This window comes from Tyto alba, unplaced genomic scaffold (genome assembly GCF_018691265.1).
Source record: "Tyto alba isolate M040663 unplaced genomic scaffold, T.alba_DEE_v4.0 Super-Scaffold_42, whole genome shotgun sequence".
Classification (NCBI taxonomy): Eukaryota; Metazoa; Chordata; class Aves; order Strigiformes; family Tytonidae; genus Tyto; species Tyto alba.
The window spans coordinates 3230874-3253322 of record NW_024881318.1 but is presented as its reverse complement, the minus strand read 5'-3'; the positions used below and the strand labels follow the sequence as shown (position 1 = coordinate 3253322).

Genomic DNA, 22449 nt, shown 5'->3' with positions numbered 1-22449 from the left:
CTCTAAAAACCTGTGTTTTAACTGTGTTGGCGTGTTGGATGTCTGTGTCCAGGTGCTGGCAGCCGTGTGGCTCTGTGAGGGGGGCCGGGGGCTGCTCCAGGCCGGTTCTGCTGCGACCCAGAGCAGGGCACAGCTGAGCCCATTGGCGATGCCAGAGGCACCTCTGGAAAAGCGCATTCAAGAAAGAGTAAAACCAGTGGGCAGGCGGAGGACTGAGGTAAAAAGTGAGAGAAACAGCCCTACAAACATCAAGACCAGAGAAGCAGCACAGAAAACTACGCTATGAGGGTTTGGTTTTGTTTTTTGGTGTTTTGTTTTGTTTGTTTGTTTGTTTTTTTTCCAGTGTCCTGGATAGTTAATTGTGAAACGTGGTAAAACGCCAGCCCTCGGTTTCCATGGGTGTTGGGGGGGACAGGATTAATGCTTGTGAAATACTCCCAATACCCTGGAAACCAGAGCCTGAGAAGAGTCTGTGAGGAAATTAATCATTCAGTCTTCAGAACGAGGGTAGACACTGAGCAAGATAAACTGGGATGAAATAAAAACCGCAGGCACGTGTTGTGTGCAAAGGTGCAGGAGTTACAGCTGTGGGAGGCAAAGCGTGTGTGACCGTGCGTTTGCAGATTCACCGTGCCTGCGCACGAAGGTTGCACGGGCGGTTTGGCCCTCTATTTTTAACTGCTTTGTGAATGTAGTGGCACATTTAATACCGTTTTTGACGCGGTTTTGTAACACCAGGCCCCGAGTTGTGGAGAGAGCGGGTGTCGGGGGCTGTGGCCGGTCAGGAGCGGGTGGGTGTGGGTGTGGAAGGAGCGGCGCGAGGGCGGCTGGAGGCTGGGTCAGTCGCTCCTCGGCCGGAGGAGTTTCCCGTTGGTACCGACGGTGTCGGTTCCCGGGTGCCAGCTGCCATGGGAGCCTGCGCTCAGTTCGGTCTGGGCCCTGTCCCCTGCTAGAGACGCGGCTCTGTGGGGAGGGTCGGGGTCAGCTGCTGCCAGCCGAGGCTGGAGGGGGGCTGCGGGAAGCCGGGCAGGGCCGAGGGAAGGGCACTCCAGTCGGGATGCTGCTGGGCCGGGTCCTGCTTATCTCCCCCGCTCTGGAATGCAGCAGTTGCACTCTCAGTCCTTTAGTAGTAATTCCTTTTTGACTAAGTAGACTTCCAGTGGCACCCACAAACGTTGGTTTCTGGGTACTTTTGGCAGCATACAGTTTCTGTCTGCTCCAGAGGTAGGAAGAAAACCTAATTAAACTGCAGTCTCGGAAACTATCATGTAGTTAGGAAGCACATGCTGTTGTGAAGCTGGAGCTGTGTCTTTACCAGGAGAATAATTTAAAAAACCAAAACAACAAAAACAAACAAACAAACAAAAAAAAAAAAAAACAACAAAGCAAAACCAAAAAAACTCTCATCAGGTCAGGGATAAGTTCTGTTCAGAAGTGTATGTCTCCTGTGTTTCTGTGAAAGCCTATGGGAAGGGGCTGTTCAGATAGAGAACTTCAGACTTCCCTTATACAGTTGGGTGAAGAGTAATGTAGCATTTCTTAAGAGTAATAAATGAAACTTTGTTTTCTGGACAATAAACGCAGATCCGCATTTCCTTTGCTGGTGCGTGGGGACTTTTACATAGTTGTGTTGCCAATCCTTCAGTAGCACTGGGCTAGCCTGCCAAGGGTAGTGGCTCAGAGAGCACGCTGACCCTGGAGATCACCACCTTTTCAATTTGCACATAGGAAAGAAAATAGTGAAGTCAGGTATTTCAAGAAGAAACAATGGAGTTAGACATTTACCTATCAGCTGGGGGTGGAGGTGGAAAGGCTGGTGGAATAATGTTCATGTTGTATAACAGTTTTGGCCTTTTACCTAGCAAGGGCTTTAAAGGTTTGTGGCCTTTAATAGTGCGTGTGCCGTTTAGGTGTTTCTGCGGCTGCTGTGAATGGGTTGGCCAGCACCAGCAAAAGAGGTGGCTGCGTATCGTTGCCTGACCTCTGGGATGTCAGTGGCTGCTGCTCGTTGGAAACAGTAGAGGCCAGTTGCCTTCTGTGAGGTGTTTGCATAACTTGCATTTTTCATTCAATTGTTGACACAGTAATCGCTGGGGAATTTAATTCATTAAACCCAACCCTTGTTGTCAAGTTCCCCTCCTGTTATAGAGGTCAACGGTTCAGATCTCTTAATGGCAGCGCTTTTGTACAGAACTTGCTATCTGCTGTACTTGGGATAATTAGCAAGGAACTTTTACTTCTGCTGCAGTCCTTAAAGTGTAAACATAAGTCATGTAATTTATTCTGTGACTTTTTAGTTTGTTTCCATCTATGTCCTCTGTGGCTGTTGAATGTCAATATTTAAAAGATGTGTGTTGTACAATGAAAATAATTAATTCTACATTCTTTGCTGTATTTGTCTTTTGTCCTAGTATTCAGCATGCTACAGTTGATCATCACGAACTTACTCTAGTAGTTTGTCTTCATTGATTGTCTTGAATGTTTTATCTTATTTCACAAGCTAATGATTAAGCTTACACCATGGTCCTGTAGAATAATGTTGTGTTTTGGTTAACACTGAGGAATGGGGCATTCAGTCTGATTAACAGTTTCAGTACAGTTTATCTTCTCATTGAGACTGTTGTACACAGAGGACTGTGCTGTGGAAGGAAAAAAATAGCTTTTTTTGGTGTGTTTCCTTAACCAAAAACATATTTGGTGCATCAGCTGGGAGTAGGTTGAAGGGGAGAGGAATGGATCAGTCTAAGGACAGAGGATCTGCGAGAGCTCTGTTCATTGGTGATGTGTAAATTCACTCGTGTTAAGGCCAGCTGTTTGGTGTTGGAAGTGTCCCCATAAATGAGAGCTGGCATGGTGCAGATGACAAAGAATGGGCATGAGTAGCTGTTCTGATACACCTGGCACAGTCCCGAGGAGCTGAAGATACTGAGGTGAGGGTGGAAGTTACGGAGTGGTGTTTCACTCCCTTTGTTTTGCTCATGTTTTGAATTTGGGTCAACTCTAGACAAACTTTCTGTGGCTGGTTATGACATCACACTCTCAAGCTGGTACTGAGAAAATGTACATTTCTGGTTAGAAACTTGCACAGAATTCTGAAACAGTTGCTATGTGGGTTTTTTTCTGAAATAGCTGAAGATCCAGTCTTTAGTTACTGGAAATGGAGGTAGCATCCGCGGCTGTAGTGGTACGTTTGCTTTCATCAACTGACACTTCTTCAGTTTATTTTGTTAACACTGAGGGTAATACAATGTGAGATGCAGTTTCTTCTTTTGCAGGGTATTTGCTGTTGCACTTGGCATGATGTATGTAGTTTGAGACACAAATTTAAAGACTGGTGTTCTAAGCTGTCCCAGTGGAAGCTAGAATTGGGATGTGCCATGTAACTTTCTAGTGATAAATCCTGGTAGGTGAGGAGGTCTTCATTTACCTGTTTTATGCGAATTCATCATCCACAAGATTTGCAATTTTACGAAGGTAGGTATTTATGTAAGGGAGACTATATCAGAACTCCTTTGTTTTGGAAGCCAGTAGAACTTACCAGTTTGCTATGAACATCCACCTTAAAAGCAACAGAATGTCGGCTGTCCTGGAAAGCACCAGTCAGGATGTGAGCCCGAGCACAGCATGTTGCTTGTCCCTTAGGTCTGCTCTAGCCATGTGGATTATAGTAGCTGAGCTGCCTGTAACCCTCTGGACCTTGTGATTGCAGATGCTTTTAGGAAGGAAGGTGGCAAATGTGTCTGCCCAGCAGTAACCACACGACAACGCTTTGCACTTTGAGACATCATAGGCTCTGTGGCAATCCATATCACCTCTACTTTCCTGGTCTGGTTTCTGTTACCCCTTCCCACTAACACACATGGTGTGCTTTGTGTCGTTTGCAGAATGACTTTCTTCAGTAGCAAACTTCGTGTTGTTTCCATCTGCCCAAACAAAAGATGTTCTCTCAGACATAAATGAGGCTCACCAACAGCAGCTGTGTGCTGCACTGAGACTGGAATGGCAGAAGTAGTCTCCCAGGAACAAGTGATTTTCAGTGTTGTTTTCTTTCTTGTTTTTTTGGCAATCTTTAACCTATGAAATTGTTTTCCAGACACTGGGGTGGGTTTAAATGGTGCTGAAAAAGATGGGGGATCACTGTGAAACCTGTTTGCTCTTGGTAAAGACTTCATATGTGAGGGCGATGAAATAGCTAGAAAAATAACCTTCCTCCCTGCCTGTGAGGCTGTTATTTTCTTTCATTGTGGCAAGTTGCAGAATAAGGATCACTGAATATATTTATATAAAACATAGCTAGCTCCTTATTCTGCACCAAAAACCTCATACTTAGCAGACTGTCCCAAGCTAACTTTCCTTTTACATCTGAATTCAGGATTTTAAAATCTGAGTTTGTTGGAAGTCTGGCCTTCACAGTGATCTCTACCAGCTAATTCAGCTTATGTTAGCAATAAAATAATGTGCTTCTCTAAGTTTCAGTTTCACCTCAGTAACTAAAGATTAGCATCAGACCTCAGGCAAGAAGATTTCAAAGTTTTTGATGTAATTAGCTGATTACTCTTACTATGCACACGACCAGCTTGGTCCCTTTTGAACCAGGCTAATTCCTTAACCATGGTGAACTCCACAGGTGAATTACATGTTTCCTTTGCTTTCTGCCTTTTCCTTTTTCTCGGGGACTGCTCTGCTCCCACCCCAGGGTCTGTGTGTGCCGGCAGCAGCGGGGGCTCGGGGGGCTGTGGCCAGCCGAGCTCTCTGAGGGTGACAGATGGCACCCGCTGCCTCCGTGCTGCCGGAGCCCTGCCCGTGCCACTCCTCCCTTTGAGCAGAAACCTGGCAAAAAGAGCCAACAGCCCTCTTGGCTTTGGGCCTGCAAAGTGTCTCACCCTGCCCCGTCGGACCCAAACGGGGGTGGCAGCAGCGGGGCTCTGGGGGACGGGAGGGTGACACCAAAGCCGTTTGTCTGAAAGCCCGTGGTGTGGCCAGGACAAGTCCCACCGTCCTCCGCCTGAGCTGCTCATGCCACCCTCCCCAGGCAGCCCAAGCATTTAGGAGGCTTTGTGGTGAACTGGATGAAGGACCTTGCCTGCGGTTGTGACGGCCCGGGCTGAAGGAAGGCAGGCTTAACCCGAGTTTAACCCGAGACCGTTTCCCCGGCAGTTCCAGCTCTGCTGCGGGGTAGGTGTCTGTGGGCAGAGGAGGGGGTAGCCCAGGGCCAGGAGCGGGTGGAGGGCTGTCAGCCTCTGGCAGCACTGCTCCACGGGGTCATTTGGAGTGTCGCTGAAATTGTGGCCTCTTGGCCATTTGGGTAAGCTGGATCAGCCTGTTCTGAGCGCCAACCGGGGTGTCCGCTGTTCTTTGGTAGGGGTGTTGCCTGCAATTCCCGTGTTCAACCTTTCTGTTCCAAAATTAACTGTTGATTTTTTTTATTTTTTTTTTTTAACACTGCTGGATTCTAGAACTTGTTAAGATATTTTGGGAGTGTGAAACAGCATAGGAAGAGTTCAGGCCTGGCAGTTGATGTATGGAGTTTCTCTGTTAGAGCGTTCATTTACCTTTGCCTTACAATCACAAAAAATGGCCTCAAGGGAAAGAAAAAAAAAAAACCAAACCCCCAAACAAAAATAAAAACACCAAACAACCAAAAAAACAAAACCAAAAAACCCCAACAAAACCAGCAAACCAACAAACCATATGTTTACACTTCCATCTTTTTTATAAGATCAAAAGAATGTATTTTATTTTAGACATGTTTAGAAAACTGAACTTTATGCTCTGGGAGTTTTTCAATACAGGAAAAATGTGAAAGGAATCTGGTTTTGTTAGTCTTTATTAGAACATAGCATTTTAAAGGGGCAACCTAGGAAGGTGGAGACACCGTAGGTGGAGTTTGATACATAATTTTTAACTCCCTTTTTCACCCACAGTCACTTCTTTGCAGCTGTCTATGTTGTGAATCATTACCTCTAGCAGCTCTTTGAATAAAACCTTGCTAAATTTCTTGTAGTGCCAGATTAGGTGTGAGCTCTCTTTGGAAAATGAAAAACTAGATGGAAGATGTGAGACCTGTAAAATGGCTCTGGGATTTAGTATGGAGAGGTGAGACTTTAGGATTCTTAGACACTACGGATTGCAAGTTTGGCTTTTCAGTGAAGGGTAAGGTAAGATTTTATTTTCTTGAAAGCATATGTGCCTTTATTCTAGTGTGGTTAGTCACTTCATGCTTTGCTTTAGTCACAGTACATGAGACTTTTATGACGGGGAGAAAAATCTTGCTTCTTTTTTAGAAACACTCATAATGGATTTTATATTGTACAGGCAGGAAGATGAACCCCAGAAGGCTCATGCTAAAATAAAAAAGTGAACAAATGCAGCCAATATGCTCTGAAGCATTCCTTGTAGTTAATGTCGGTATGTTTTCATTGTACTTCTCCCTTCTTACAGTGGGGAAATTCACCAGGGAGAATGGTTCTTGGAATAAAAGTAATAGCGATTCTAAGAGGTATTCTGCCTTTTAACATTGTTTTTACTACTTTTATAAAAACTTTGTTAGAGGTATCTCATTATTCTAAACTTATTTAATGATGCGTATTTTGGTCTTTGTTTCCATCATCTCTCTGAATCTAAAAAAATCACCAAGGAAAGCATTGCGATTTTAAAAAATTATTCATAAATTTTTAAGCTTTACTAAGTGCATGCACAAGAGTTATCTGTTCAAATGAATCTGTAAAACATTCTGAAGTTCAAGGAACTTCCTCTTGCCAAGTATAATCTGCTTCAGCCCTGATGTTAATTGCTGTTCATGGGCCTCCCATAATTTTATGGACACTCATTGAGATGAGTATTTTTGAAGCTGGTATATTTTACTGATCGGAGTTTGTACTATGTTTTTGAAGGCATATTGGCTGTAAAAGCACATTTATAATTGTACACGTGTACAGCAGTCTGCAGGTTTACCTGGGTGTCCGGTCAGAGTTGGTTCATCCTGTGCTGAGCTGCCGTGGGCAGAGCTAATCCAGGCACCTCTACACGTCCACTCCTGTCACTAGCACAGGTGAATCTCGAGGGGCTTGTGCCAAACGGTGAGCGTGGTTGGTTGCCCTGAAAGTGTTCTATGGCAGAAGTTTTGAAATACAGAGCCCTTCCTTGGGAAAGCTGTTTCAGGGGTCGCCCCCGGTTTAGGAGAGCCGGTCTGGAGGAAGGCGCAGCGGCCTACAGCTGCGTCCTGGCTGGGTGCTCTGCTCCCCAGCAGGCACGGCTCCGCTTGGGAGAGGCTGCTTGTAAGGCACAAATCGCAGCGTGAATGAAGCCTAGAGCTTGCTTTGTCTCGAGTAACTGGGAGGACTTTTATTTTACCCTCTCGGGAAAGAAAGGCTCCCTCCTGTCCCCTCTGAGCCTCCCCAGAGGCGGGTGGGAGCCGTTCCCGGCCGTGCTGTCCCTGGAGCCCAGGGAGAAGAGCTCAGCACCTCCCTCCCCACGGCCCCTCCCCAGGGAGCTGCGGGCAGCAGGGAGGTCGCCCCTCGGCCTTCCCGGTTACGCGGGAGGAAGATGGCCTGAGTCTGAAATGTACTTCATATAAATCCGAAGTTAGTAGTTTTGGGGAGTGCTGAAATGTTCCACTTTCTATTACTCAGGAGTAGAGAGAGGCATGTCCCTTAAGGGGCTCAGGAAGGGTTTTACTATATTCCCTCTTCACTGGGCACTAAAGAGAGCGCGGGTAGGTTCAGCGGGGTGAGTGGGTGGGAGAAGGTGTTGGATGCAAATTGACCCGTAGCTGAATAGAGGTCTCCTTAAGGCCGTGGAAAAAGTTAAATTTGGATGTCGCTTTGAGAAAAAGCTTCCTCTGCCTTCGTGTTGGAGGGTGTTAGTATTTCTCTAGGCAGAATTCCATGAGCTGTTGATGAGTTCCTTTCATGTATGTGGAGCAGAGGCGGGAAAGGGGTAACACAGAGGGAATGCGCCTGCGTTTCTTAGAGAAGCAGTATTATCATCTCGTGCAAGACTTGTTTCCTTTGAAACAATAAGGCTATTTTGAAATATGAAGTTTGCCTTCATGTGACAAACTTGGCATGCATGCACTTGCATAACAAATGATACTAAATTTTATACTTGGGGAGGTGGTTTCAGCTTTTAAAATAAAAATAGAGCAGTGTAGGGCTTAGTAGTTTCATTGTTCTTTCACATATGTCTGTGCTCTCCACCTTCTTTTGTAGCTGAAAAGAAATAAATAAGTAATACATTGGGTCACTGGCAAAAGATGTTTTGAGACTTGCTTTTGAAGCTGTTTCAAGAACACATAGCAAACGCAATTCCGGATTCAAGTGAACAAGTAGGAAAACTATCCACGGGCCTCATTTTCACAGTACTCTGAACGAATACAGTTTTGTAATTTTTTTTAATTATTTTCAGAGATTTTATGTCATTAGTGCTTTCTGTTGTCCTCCACAAGAAGAGCTGGATGCTTGTGTTTTAAAACTGAGGTTCAAATGAGAGTATTTATATATCTACAACTGCTTGAGCTTTAAGAAAATACCAAATACTGAGAGTTGGTAAAGCCATGGCAAAACTGTAATGCTGAATGTCTGAGGGATTTCAGAAGGTAAGGAAAAGAATTTCTTCCAACTTCCGATTTCTTTTTATGGCTGTTGCTCTGCCAGACTCCCTGTCCACTAACTTGTGATTAACATCACCTTACTTGTTAATATCATTTTCTTAAGATTCCAGCTTATTCTCCAAAGAACTGTTACCAGCTTTAAAGTTCTGCTGATCTGAGCAGGCATTGACACTCTCCTTAGGTTTAGACTGATCCTGCAGGGATGGATGAGATTATTAGTTTTAAGCATTTGGGGATTCTGAAAAGAGAAATATTGGAGATAGGTGTTCAAGAAATCAACTCTCATTCATCTCCAGTCACTAGTACGATAATGGCTGAGCTCATTTCTCTTTACAAAAACCTGACTTTAAAACCCTGGTTAGTCCTTTGAATGCCTCAAAATACATACTTAATATATCTGCTGACTTCTGATATTAGTGGGTGATGACATTGTCAAGTATAAGAAATTTAAAGCGTTAAAAACTGTAACCTTTCAGACTGTGAGTATAGCTGTGCCTATCTCCTTCACTGCACCTGGATTATTTTTTTTTTCCCTCTTTTATTATGTCGTTGCATTTATTATGCATGCACCTGAGGTTGGCCTTTTTGATGTAACTTCTGCAGCACTATCTGGAAAGAAGGAGCCCTGTAGCGGGTAAAAGAAATGTCTATGTACCTCACCCTCTTCCCCACTAAATCTTCATTATAAAAATAGCTTCTCTTTCATCAAGAAATACCTTCACAGATAAAGAGGATATTATAACATTACTCTTCATTCTGCTAACTGTAGGTTTATTGTGTCCTACTGTTACAGTCGAGTCATCTCTTCAGTGGACAGCCTCTTGGTCACAGTGACCTTGCTTGCATTGTGTGGCTTTGTCAATCTGTCATCTCTCTTTGTTGGTGTCCCTGGTGTTGTAATCCTTCTGTTTGAAAGCTGGCCAGTGTCAAATCAGCAACGGGGCTGGCTGTAAGGAACTGCCACCTGTACTGTCCCCAGGGTCCAGACTTGCGTTTCATTTTCTTTATCCACTTTCTGTCACTACAGTAGTTCCACGGGAACACCTGTGTAAATTTTCACATGGATATTAACTACAGTAACGGCTTTCTAGAAGTCCATGGATTTGTCCATTTGTCATGTTGCAGGTTTCATTAAGATTGCATTTTAACACTGGTGCTGGTGTAAAAATTCATATCAATAAAGTTTTCGACTTTATTATTCTGCTACATTTCTTCATTTAATCTTTTACCATCTTCCCAAGACAAAACCAGTACTTTTTCGCAAAGCTACCTCTACCGCAAGTTTTCTGAGGAAATCACAAAACCTATTCAAACATATGTCAGATAAATGGTCACATACATGAACTAAAGGGCTTGATTCTGCTCATGCAGTGTCATGCTCTAAAGCTTCTCTAGCATTTAGTTTTAAAACCTGATGCAAATCAGCAGTGATCCAAGTTAGAGACTGACACTCACGAGGAACTGTGGAATACAAAGAAAGTATTCATAAATCACTTGGAATTGTGGTTACCAGGAGTGCCCGACAGGGTATTTTATAATGCTTTCTTCAAGATTGAATCTGTCTGCCTTATGAAAGTCAAGAAAACAATACTTCATTTTAATACCCTGCCGCCTCTCTTTTGAATTCCTCAATTTCAGTGTGAAAATATCTGGCAAATGCAACTTCAAAGTTATCTGAGTCTGCTTTCTCTGCCCAAAAGTTCCCTCTAACCTAGTTGGTTTGTTGTTGGGTTTTGTTGTTTGGGTTTGTTTTGTTGTGTTGTTTTGGGGGTTTTTTTTGTTTTTTTTTTTTTTTATTGAGAACTCTCAGCAGGTGTTTGAATTATGTCTTCTGTGATCTGGATCATCACAGTTTCCTTCCTTGTAACATTTCTACACACACAGCCATTAGACAGGAATCTGGTGTTTCCTCTTGTCTTTGTGTGTATTTAATTCCAATTTGCTGATAGTTTTTGTGGTCATTTTTGAATAGATCAAATGCTGTATATTGCTCTTCTGCAAATTTTCCTCAATGTTACTGTTACTCAATGTTGTTGTCTAATCAATCTCCCATGTCAGCACCAGTTTTACCTTGCAAAGATGTAATGTTCATCTAGAATACGTGCTTTTAGATGGAACTTCAGGGTGCCATTAGACATTGTAAAGTTTCTTCAGTTCTGCTACTGCTACTCTGACATTCAGTGTCTGTTCTCTGGCATACATTTTGTATATTTTGTTTTGCTTCTGTAGTTATATTCTTAATTGTGGATCTGCTTCTTTCATTCTTTCTCCATTCTTTGATTTCTTCACCGGTTTGTTCAATGCTTTTACTGTTCTCTCCAAGAAGTTTCAGCTAGACTTAATTTCAGTTTGTAGCTTGTTTAGCTTTTCCTAGTAGATCTATTGATCTCGGGACCTTCTGTTGTGTTACTTATAGAGCGTATGACAGACATGTATGGGATGGAGCGTATGACGGACATGTATGGGATGAGATTTCTTAATAATCAGAAGTTAGAGACCAGCATCATTCTCCAGGTATTAACCTATATCTCAATGTTAGGCACACATTATTTTAACTTACAAATACCTGGTGTGGCTGTATGTAGCCATGGTATTTGAGGAAACATGTGGGTACCGTGTGCTGTCTAGTATACTTGGCAGCTGTAGAGATTAGACACCAGAGACTGTGCATTTTACTAGAAGTAACAGTTGGTTTGGTTTTACTTGACACCCTGTTGAATTCCATCTAGGTTCATATGTGTTTTTGTGCCCAAGAGCTACCAGGAAGCCCAGGGAGATGATGTTTACTAAAGGTCATGCAGGAGCTCTGAGGTAGCGCAGGCTTAAAGTATGAATTACAAAATCCTGTCTCAGCACCCTCGTGAGTGGGCTGTTGCTGGTGTGGTCAGCGTGGTTTTCCTCCGCATCGCTGTTTTTGTTAGCCGCTGGGTGCTGCGAGGTGCCTGTGGGTTAAGTATCGGCTGTGATGGTGAGAGGAGCTGAAGCAGAAGCGCTGTGGCTGTCGCGTGGGGGCACTGGGGCCGTTGATGTGTTGAGGAGGTGGGCCAGGCTTTCCCTGAGGCTGTTGGCATGCAGCTGGTGGTGGTTCGGTTGGAGGGGATGCCAGCCTCCGCTCCGTCCCCTGCCTGCCGTGCAGCAGTTCCCCTGTGGTGGTGACAGCTGAGCAGCTCGTGGTGCACCAGCTCGGAACCGGTGTGCTCTGGAACCAGGTGTATCGGGCGGACCAAACTGCTGGCTCCCCTGAACGTGTGAAGGAGTGAGTGGAGTTCAGCTACCGGGAGCGGCTTAGCCAGCAGTGCAGCAGGAGCAAGGCATGCCTTTGGAGGAGTTGTGTTTCGGTCATCCCACCGTAATCCCCTGCAGAAACCCCAGGAGCCCCAGCCTGGCGTTGGGGGTGCAGCGCAGGCGGGTTCCTGGAGCAGCGGGGTGCCCCTGCACCCCAGGGCTGTGCTGGGGAACAGGGGCGTGCTCGGCCGGTTCCAACAGCGCTTCCTGGCGCAGCCGCAGAAGCTCCTGCTTCCTGAATGCAGATAACCTTAGGAGAGATCAATCCGGGGGCTTGTACCAAGGACTCATCATGCAACAAAAGCTTGTGGTGGGGTGTTTCAGGGTGTGTATTTGTTTTCTTGAGTGGAAGGCTTATTTTAATGTTAATTAAGAGTTTGAGTCAGGTCTGACTTTCTGTGGTTGAACATACTCTAATGCCAGGAAGAGATTTTAAAATTATAAATTATTGGCAGGGAGTAGATTTAAGATTTTTATGCATCAAACCATGTGGAACAGTTTAAAGGTAGTGGAATGGATGCTTTCATCCTGCTCTTATTTTAACTGAATACAGTAAGTGCATGCTTGTAATGATTTTGTTATATAACCCATGCAGAATTATTTATAAACTTAACAAGATACATTATTGAGTATTTTTTCCATATGAATAGAAGAGTATTTTGATAAATGTTTAAAATGTTGCTCATTTTTCACCTGAATTTAATTTTTAAAAATGGAATTAGGTGAGTCAGGATGAGAAGGCAGATTATAGTATAAATGACTTTTGATAGTCTCTTCTTGTTTTCTGTAACCGTTTTGGGAAGATTAACATTGATCCTGTAAGGCTGTCTCAATGGCCTTGCTCTTCTGAGAGAGCTCTAATTCTGCAGTCGTTTCAGACAAGCGAGGCTTTTCTGTCTGTGGACACACAAACCCATATTTCATCTGGAGCTGCCAAATTAGTGGCACTTTAAAAATGAGATGGTTTATTTATTTGTTGCAATCTGAGCCTGATTCTAAGTTACAAGCTTCTTGAAAGCTTTACTGTGTGTTTTATTTATAGACTTCCAAACTCAGAGGTTTAATATTAGTCAGATATATTCTAGTCACTAAGAGTTTATGTAACTGCAATGTAAAGAATTGCCTAATTATATTTATGACTGTTGGAAACTCTGTCACGTTACTTAAGAAATTTGTTGAAGAATGAACACGATGTTTCATGGTTGGCTTGCTGAAACGTGTGGTGCAGAGGAGCCAAATGTAATCAAAAGTCTTTGGAAACTGGACTGGCACCCAAAACTGGAGGAAGGGGGGGAAAAAAGATGAAAAAAAAAAAAAAAAAAAAAGGTGGGGTTAAAATTCTGGATTAAGGAATAAATTGCAGTATGATTACTCAGACTAACAATATTTTTGTCTGATTTATTAATTTTTAAAACACCTTAGCCAATTCCTTGACCGCACTTAAACTTATAAATATTCCTTTTTTTAGGTGTTTCAACTATTCTACAGAGAACATAATCTAAATTAATGAGCTGCTCACAACGTGATTTGAAACACATTACATTTGGAACAGGGAAGTTAATTTCAACTTCTGTTGAAATACAAAGAAATACCCCAGTACAGAGATCTTTAAATTATGGTGGTAGGGGATGGTAGGGACCAAGCATAAGGTTATTTGGATGTGTGTTTTTAAAAAAGGAGTCTGGGATCGGTGAGTGCCAGTCTTTTAACTTGAATATAATGCTAGGGCCGTAGGGAAATTCAGTCTGGAAGGGACCTTAGCCCGTCTCTGGTCCAGCCTTGCTCCCCAGGCAGGGTCAGCGGTGTGGTCACACCAGCTTGCAGCAGTGCTAGAGGCTCACAAAGTGTCCCCATGCAGCCCCCAGCATTCTTTTACCTCCCCCAGTCTCTCGTGCACCCGTGCAGCCCCGGTTGCTGTGTGGGTTCGGAGCACCCCTCGGCCCTTTGGAGCGAGTGGATTTGGGGATCTAAACCATCTCTTGGTGGGGATGTAGCTTCTGGAGCTGTGCGTGCGGGCCGTCCCCTGTAACGCGCTGATGGTGTGTGCACACACCCGGGGCCAGGACGGCACGTCTGGTGCCCTGCCCAGCCTCGGCAGAGGTGGCGATGCCATGGGGCAGCTTCTGCCAGCGTCACACCACGTTTGGGCTGCTGCTTTGTGCCCTCCTCTTTGTCTGCACCGTTTAAAGAATAAATATTGTGCTTCCATTGCACCCGCTTTCAAGTTGACTTCTCTTCTTGTCCAAAGTCTTTTCATAATGCACTGGTGGTTATTTAATCGACCTCACAGCCGTCTTCCTCCCTAACATTATCGGGCTTTGGTTGAATAGTACCCTGAGCGCTGGTTTCTTCTGTGATCTTGGGTTTGGAGGATCCAGCATTTGGGGAGGGAGGAGAATGGAGAGCGGTATTCATGTATGTTCGTGTCCCATATAGATGCACCATCCAATTATATCCAGAATTGACTGGATAAGCTGAAGTTAGAAAGTAAAGTAGACTTCACTGGGGAGAAAGATGCGTATGCCCCCCTGGGCTTTGGTTTGACTTTGATTTGGTTGAATCTGCATATTCGTTTTCAGTATTTGGTAAACAAGGTTTCAGTAATAAGCCTATTCTTTTTACGGTGCTCTAGGGTGTCAAGTGCATGTACCATTCTTCCCCTTTCCACCTTCCCTGGCAGTACTAGCAGCATTTTCCAAGCCCTGCAATTTCCTAAGTGAGCTGCGTGCCCGCTGCCGTCTCCGTGACGTGCTCTTCGGCCACAGGCCGTGGCGGCGCCTTCACTGCTCTCCGTGCCGGCTCTGCACCCACCGCTCTCACGGCTGGTCGGTGTGCTGATGCTCCCTCTGGCTTGTAGGGGATGGGAAGGCGAAGGCTGCTATGGGTTAGTTCCTAGGCTTTCTGTCAAGCTGATCAATTTTCTATAGGTATTGAGAGTCCTGTGACAAAACCATGTGACAGACAGGGTATGGTGATGTGTTCTGAACGCTGCCTGGCGAATGGCTGGTACCAGGCACTTTCTATATAGGGATAGCCATTGCTAATTGCTTTTAATTATGCCCTTTGGGTAATTTTTTTTATTACTCATAAAAGATCTGCTCATGTAGAAACAATTTCTTTTGCTATATTTCAATTTAATTTAGACATTAACTTCACTGAAATTAGATGTGATGGCACCCTGTCCCCAGTGGAATTGGCTGAAACCTGTAAGCGGTAACAAACTTATTGTCGCTAAGATCTTCCTTTGAATTGACTAATGTAAAAACATAGCTTTCTTCAAACAAAGGTGTAGCTCAGGAAGATTGACTGAAATGCTTCCTTGAGCATTTGGCTTCTGTAATGTCTTTTAAACTAAGAACTAGTGTGTATGGTGCTTGAAAATAAGTTTCAATCTGTGTTTTAACTGGACACAAGATACTCAGATTCATGATGTTGAAAGTATGTCTGGTTTTAGCCCTTGCCATGGCTCAGTGGGATTACCATGATACTGCATCCTAATGAAGAAAAATGAGATGATTTCCCATAAACTTCGGTTGGGTTAGAGCTATGTGGTGAGAGAAGCAACCTAATAGACTTCAATGATATTTTTTATTTACAGCTAATTCCAAGTGGAGAAGAAAACTGTTACAGTTTGTGTTCAGTGGTATCCGATACTCGTGTCCTCTTACTTTCTGATGGCATGAACTGAAGTTGTGTGTGGAGAGTATTCTTCAGACAACTAAATTCTTCTAGGAAACTTTGGCCTAGAAGCTACAATCTGTGAATGAGATGCCATCTCTGCTGCTGAATGAGTTTGGTGCTCTGATCCTTGGTTCCTAGAGCTTTCACGTGAGACTTCCCAGCTCTAGGACAGATCATGAGTTCAGAGCACAGAAAAAAAATACCGTCAGATTTCTTTAGGCAGCTGCAAGTTCCCAAGATGTGAATGAAATGCTGAATTTAGCATTATGTAAAGCAGATAATGTGACTTAACCTTTTTTATAAGCTGTCTTCAAATCACATCAGTCACAGCTTCTGGATAAGAAACTGTAGTGGTTAATCTCAGGTCTTCTTTCTTTTCCTCTTTACTTGTTGCTTTACATTCTCCTGTAACGGTTTTCTCTTTCATTTTCTTAAATGCTCATTGCTATTCCAAGCTAAAAGCAACAACAAAAAAACCCCAAGCTGGCAGCACATTTCATGTGGCTTAAAGGTGCTGTTTTCTATTTATTTGCAACATTTAGTTTGTTGACAGAGTAAGTCAGACAGATATTACAAAACATTAAGATGACGTTGTGACTGCACAGAACCACAGACTGGTTTGGGCTGGAAGGGACCTTCACAGATCACCCAGTGTCCCCCCCCGCCCCGGGCAGGGCCCCCTTCCCCCAGCCCAGGGGGCTCCCAGCCCCGTCCAACCTGGCCTTGAACCCTTCCAGGGAGGGGGCACCCACAGCTGCTCTGGGCACCCTGGGCCAGCGCCTCACCCCCCGCACAGGGAAGGATTTCTGCCTTACATCTCATCTAAATCTGCCCCCTGCCAGTTGAAAACCGTTGTTGCCCTTTGTCCTGTCACTACAGGCCCTGGTAAAAAGTCTCTCTCTGTCTCTTTGTAAGGCCTTTTATGTACTGAAAGGCTGCAACATCCTCTGTGGAGCCTTCTCTTCTCCAGGCTGAACACCCCCAACTCTCCCAGCCTTTCTTCATGTGAGAGGTGTTCCAGTTCTTGGATCATCTCCATGGCCATGCTAGTTTATTCTGTAAAATAAAGGTTATATTTGAATATATTATTTGTGAGTATTGTGGAATCCGCAATAGCATGCTTTGGGTTGCTGTAGCACTCAAGAGTCCCTTCAGGTCTTGTGGAGTCCTTTTAGACCTCCCATCAGATGTAGTATTCTTGTACTGGGAAGGATCTGGTGGACTGTCATCTTATACTGGTGTCATGGAGCCTTCTGCCGCATCACCCCTTACTTGTAGCTACTGTTTCCTTGCTGAAAGAGATTTAGAAAAAACAGTTTTGGAGAGAAGAATCTGCAGCAGAGCAAGAGTGATAAGCAGCTGGAGTCAGGGTGAAAGCAGTGACCTCCTTTAGTGGCATACTTAATACCTGAAAGTTGTCTGACATAATGCTGTATGGTCTTTGGTGTATTTCTACTTCCTTTTCCTTCTGAAAAGAGGAGGCAGGGTTGGGGGGGGAGATCTGAGACCAGATTTGTCCATGCTGGTTGGTTCTGGCACAGTAGGCAAGAATTTCCCTAGGTGCAGATAAACTCTAATGGAAAATTGTGGTGCTTCTGTGTACTACTCCGTGGAGCTGAAGGTGGTGGTTATAATAGCCCCCACCTGCAAATTTAATGTTCACTCTGCTTCACTGACCTTGGAAGTTGTTCAGCGTCAGAGGCCGAAACACTTGTGCGAGCCTTTATGGTGGTGTTTGTTCTTCGGCGACCTGGTGGTGGGAAGGGCCCGAAAAGCTGCGGCGGGGTCAGTGTGCCGTTCGGCACGGCCGGGTTTGCGGGAGGCGGGAGCATCTTCTTCCTCAGGCTTATCCAGGAGGCAGGTGAGAGGCTCAGTGGCTGGAGTGGGGCTGCTGGTCGCAGTCTGGGGGCCGAGTGTGAGTGCCTGTCTGTCCCCCAGAGCTGGCGTGCGCGGGAGAGTGCGTGTGGCGTCCGCTGGCGGGCTCCAAGCTGGAGCAGCCGGTGAGGAGGCGGCCCTGGGTCCGCGTAAGGGTCCCGGCTGGGGAGAGGGTCCACGACAGCATCTGGGGGGACCCACGGCTGTGGGCTGCCTGCGAGATGAGCGTGGGAGTGTCCGTTTGCAGGGGGCACCAGGGCTGGGCCGTGTGGTGAGGAGGAGCCCCACGGCGTGGGCAGGACGGGCAGAAGGGCACACGGGTATCGCCGCTGACGCCACACGGCTTGGGTTCATGGTCCCGGAAAACCAGAACCACTGCCTCAAGGCAATTCCCGTTCCCCGTCCTGTCAAACTCAGGTGGCTAATGCCACCGAGTCTCTTCTAGGACCCATGGCGCAGGTTTTTTCTTGACTCATTTTAATGGACTGCCACGGGCATGCTCGTGAGCGGCAGCTGTATGCGAGCAAGTGGCTCTTGTCCATAGCAGTGGGACAAAGCTGCAGGTTAAATGACCTTTAATGCTACGGGCAGAATTTAATTGAGCATAATGAAACACCTAGTTTAAATGTTTTAGTAGCATGCTACAGTTACTAGGTTTCACTGAAAACACTTTACTAGAAGTGTTTAGAGCTGCTGTTGTTATCCAATTAAATGAAAAATTTACAGTGAAATTATATTTGGCGGTAAAATTATATCCCCATTAAATATGACATCATCTTCTTTTGCAGTGACCCGTATGTGAAACTTTCCTTGTATGTAGCAGATGAGAACAGAGAACTTGCTCTTGTGCAGACAAAAACTATTAAAAAGGTATGTACGTACTCTTTTTTATTCTAACGTTTTGGAAATATTAAGAATATTGGGACAGAATTCTGTGATATAACACAGCATTTATTTAAATTGTTGCATACATGTATAGCAACTGAATAATGCCATCTTTTTCTTTTTTCAAATTAAAATAAGAAAAGTACACGTATCTTCAGTGTACATGATCTGATACGTTGCATATTATTATCTAAAGTTTGACTTAGCAAATCTCATGATGTTTCTTTGATAAGTTTTATATTTTAATGAAAGACATAGCTTAATTAAAGAACTAAGTAACACTGCTTTAATAATCATTTATTTGACTTTTAGCGATGATTTTTCAATGTTCCCTTTCAGAATTTAAATTTTCAAAATATTTTCCTAATCTGGGAATTTAAAATAGCCAAATGACAGAAGTATACCGTAAGAAAAGCCTGGAAACACGCTGAAAATATTCTCATTTTTAATTAGAAGCAAAATCATTTTCTTAATTTTTCTTAATAATTTTCAAAATTATTTTCTTAATTTCATTCCACACAAACAAAAATTCTACCAAGGGATGTTTGTCATTATCAAGGCTCTAAGAATTTGAAGGCTGGTTTTGTTTTTGTTTGGGTTCTGTTCTTGTCTGTTTTTTTTTATTTTTTAATTTACTGGTAATGGTGGCAGAGGAAGAAATCATACCATGTATGAAAAGTAAAGGAAAAATTGTAAGTTATCATTTTTATGAAGATATTTGGAATCAAAAATGATTCAGTTGAAATCATTATTGCAGAACAGAGTAGTGAGGAAAATTTTGTTATTGAAAATACAAAATAGAATGTTGCTGTTCTAAAATTAGAACATTAGGTGTCATGAGAAAACCGATGTAAAATCCTGGAGGCGTGGACGATTCAAACTGAGCTTTTCACAGGACCCAGGGCATGTTTGATGTTGGAAAGTAAAAGTAATTTTTAAAAGATTTCCTGGTTAACCATTGCTACTTGTTTCGTAATAGCATTTTTACATTCATTATATCCTTTTAAATATGTTTGTTGTAGCCCATCCAGCTTAGTTTTATGTAAAGTTTTTAGACATTAAAATTTGTGACAAAAATGTTAACTTTTCCAAAATGGAGTACTAGTTGGTTGCTATAGTAACAACGTGGACGGTGGCACTTTGTGAAATGGGATGGCTGCAGTGCGTAACTGTAGGCTCCTGTCGTTAGGAGCTTGGAATGAGAGCACTAGATGGGAAATAAGGTTGTAACATCACTGCTGCTCGGAAGCAGTACTTAACCAGGTTTGGATTTGAGTGAAAGGAAAATAAGAAAGCTTCTGAGACCACCACCATAAATAATAATAATAATTAAAAAAAAAAAGTAGTAAAGATGTGGAAGTATTGTATTGATTGTATCAAGGAAGAGGAAGCCCTGGATCTTCACACGACACCCCAGCCCTGGGCTGAGGATGAGGTGGTGGTGATGTACTCCTGGGATTGCATCTGCCTTTTTCCAGTGTTTCTTGTAACTGTTACTTAAAGCCTGGACTTTCTCAGTCATTGCCATAGTAGCAATTTTAACTCATCTATTGGAGAGTTCTAGTTGGTCATTTCTGGTTTGAATTCTTACATTTCATCTCAAGACTTCTGCTCTCAAAGCCGTATTCTTCCAACGCAATTTGCAATCTGTTTATTTTATAAATAGCAAACATCATTAGTGTCTCTTAATTTTGAGTTAGTGATCAACAAAAAAATATCAAGGAAAATCAATCTCAGGAGTGATTCTGAAAGGTGCTGCCAGTTATCTCCTTCAACTCTGTAACTCTTCTTTTAATAAGGCCGTGTGTAACCCTTCACTAGTTTCTTCTTTCTCTGCTCCTTTTTGTCTTCCTCACTTTAATGGGTACCTTTCGGTGTGGCACTGCCTTGCAGGAGTGCCTTCCAGAAGGCAGAAGGGACTGCAGTTTCCCCTTTTTATTCTCCTTTTACATTACCTGTGCAGTTGTCCCATACGTCTCCTGCTGTACAGCTGCACCCAGCCTTATGAAGTGCTTAGTTACAGCCAGAGAGATTAAATGCACATTGTTTCCTTACCCTGAAATTCTTTTGATAACTTTATTTTTTCAGATTCATCTGGCATGATCTAACTGTGTTGAATTTCTGAGGCTTTTTGTTTCGATTTACCTCCCTCCACACAGTTATTCCAACCGTAAAATTTGATTAATACCTTATGTTTCCTTTTGGAGCTGTGTTTTGAATGGCCTGCTAGAAATGCTCTCATCTTTTTGCACTAGCAAAAGCTGTATTTGCTGTTTGCCATCTTACAATCTTGTAAGATGCTTAGTATGGTCTTTAAATTCCTGCTACTAGGCTTGTGATTTCATGTGTCAATTCTATTAAAAGTCTGGATGAAGATGATCCAGTTTCCTCAATCTGACTGCGCTGCACTCCGAAGGCTTCACTTCTACCTCGGTTGTGACAACTTCTATCTTCGTACAGATCCCTCTGGGTTATTCTGCCTTTTCCATATGTAATGTTAAACATAATCTCCCATATCTAAATATGCGTGGTCTCCCCATTGAGCTTCATTGCTTAGTAGCATCATTTCTTTCCGTGTTCTCATTTTATTTATATGGTTGAAAAACCTTCTCTGTGTTTGTTCTAATATCCTGTGGAAGATCTAACTCAGCGTGACTCTTGGCAGTTCTTTATCTGTACAATACTTGCCCTTTTTAGGATGTAACTCTTTTTGCTGATGAGTCTTTTTGTTGTTGTTTCCCTGCTAATACACTTTCTGAAGTTATTCATGCATTTATTTCTGGAGCCTTTCTTTACAAGTGTTCTTCTCCTTTGCTAGGATTCTAGTGTTTGTACTTTCTGATTTGACCTCCTAATTGTTTGATTGGTAAAGGTGGAAGAAATTTCTGCCAGTTACCAGGGCATTTACAAAAAATTATGCTGCCTAATACATCAAGTATTTCCTGCAATGTGTATTTGTGGTTAAGCACCACTCGAAATTAATGCATTACTGATGGACGGTAGTGCCCTCAAATTCAGTACAAAACCATGCTTCATTTGTTAAATTACATGGAACCTCTCTTGCCAATAACAGCTGCATTTGATGAATATAAGTATTTAAAAAGGAACATTTTCTCTCCTTGTTACTTCATTTGGTATTCTTTGCCTTGAGGATCATGAAAGTATTCAGTAAAAGCTGAATGTTTCTCTCTGGCCCCAACCCCTGTCCCTACCCTTCGCCTACATTCATTCTGTTCTTTTCATCTTCACTTTACAGTGGTCTTTTCTTTCATGAAATATTTTCCTGCTTTGTCATGAGATTGTTTAGGATGAGCAGGTTAAACGTTCCTGAGAGTACAGCCATTAAACACCTGCATAGCTGTTTATATAGGTTGAGAGTTTGAGCTTTTTTTTAATAATATAATTTCCTTTTGTCCTCCTCTTCCTCCCCCCCCCCCCAATTTTTAAGAACAGGGTTTTCAAATTTCAGCATTTGATTTCATTGATAATTAGTTACATATACGTTGGGTTGAGATTCAGCCCCAATTTAAGGCGGAAGGGAGGACGTATAGTTGTCAGCATGATGCAGTCGTACGAGTGCATGTTGAGCAACACTGTCTGACTCCTGTATTTACATTTTGCAGAGAAATGTGATGTAGTTAGCCACTGTGTCCTGGACATAGATCTATTATCTGTATCAAGGAGTTAAGATAAACAACCAAGAGTGTCCTGCTCTGCTATAACAAAATTTTGGTGGGTGTAGAGCCAGTTTTTACTGTCAGCTCTTCTGGTAAATCACTGCTATGTGAGAGAATGAGGGAATGATTTGGCATGAAAACAAGACCATTGGGCATGTCGTACTTGTTCTTAAATTTATCCAAATTTGAATCACCCAAATTGTTAATGTTTGTAGCTATAATCTCTCTTTTTATCAACTTATTTCATGGTTGAGCTCCCTTCCAGTTGCAAACTATATGCGTATTTTATTCTGTACATTTTATTCAGGTTATTAAAACCCTCCATAGGCTTTGGGGAGGTTAGGAAGGCTAACATCCCTATTCAAAGGGAGTAACTCTTCCTCTTGTTCTTTTTTTCCTTTTTCTGTTTAATTTACAGTATAAATATGTCCTTAG

The 22449-nt window shown here is 43.2% G+C and overlaps 1 protein-coding gene across 1 annotated transcript in view; it reads left to right on the top strand.

Annotated features, from left to right (window-relative positions):
• NEDD4L (NEDD4 like E3 ubiquitin protein ligase) overlaps positions 1-22449 on the top strand; it is a 185540-nt gene that overhangs the window by 52988 nt on the left and 110103 nt on the right. Inside the window, 1 exon segment of the mRNA XM_042804482.1 lies at positions 18241-18322. Within this exon segment, the coding sequence (XP_042660416.1) occupies positions 18241-18322 (82 nt within the window).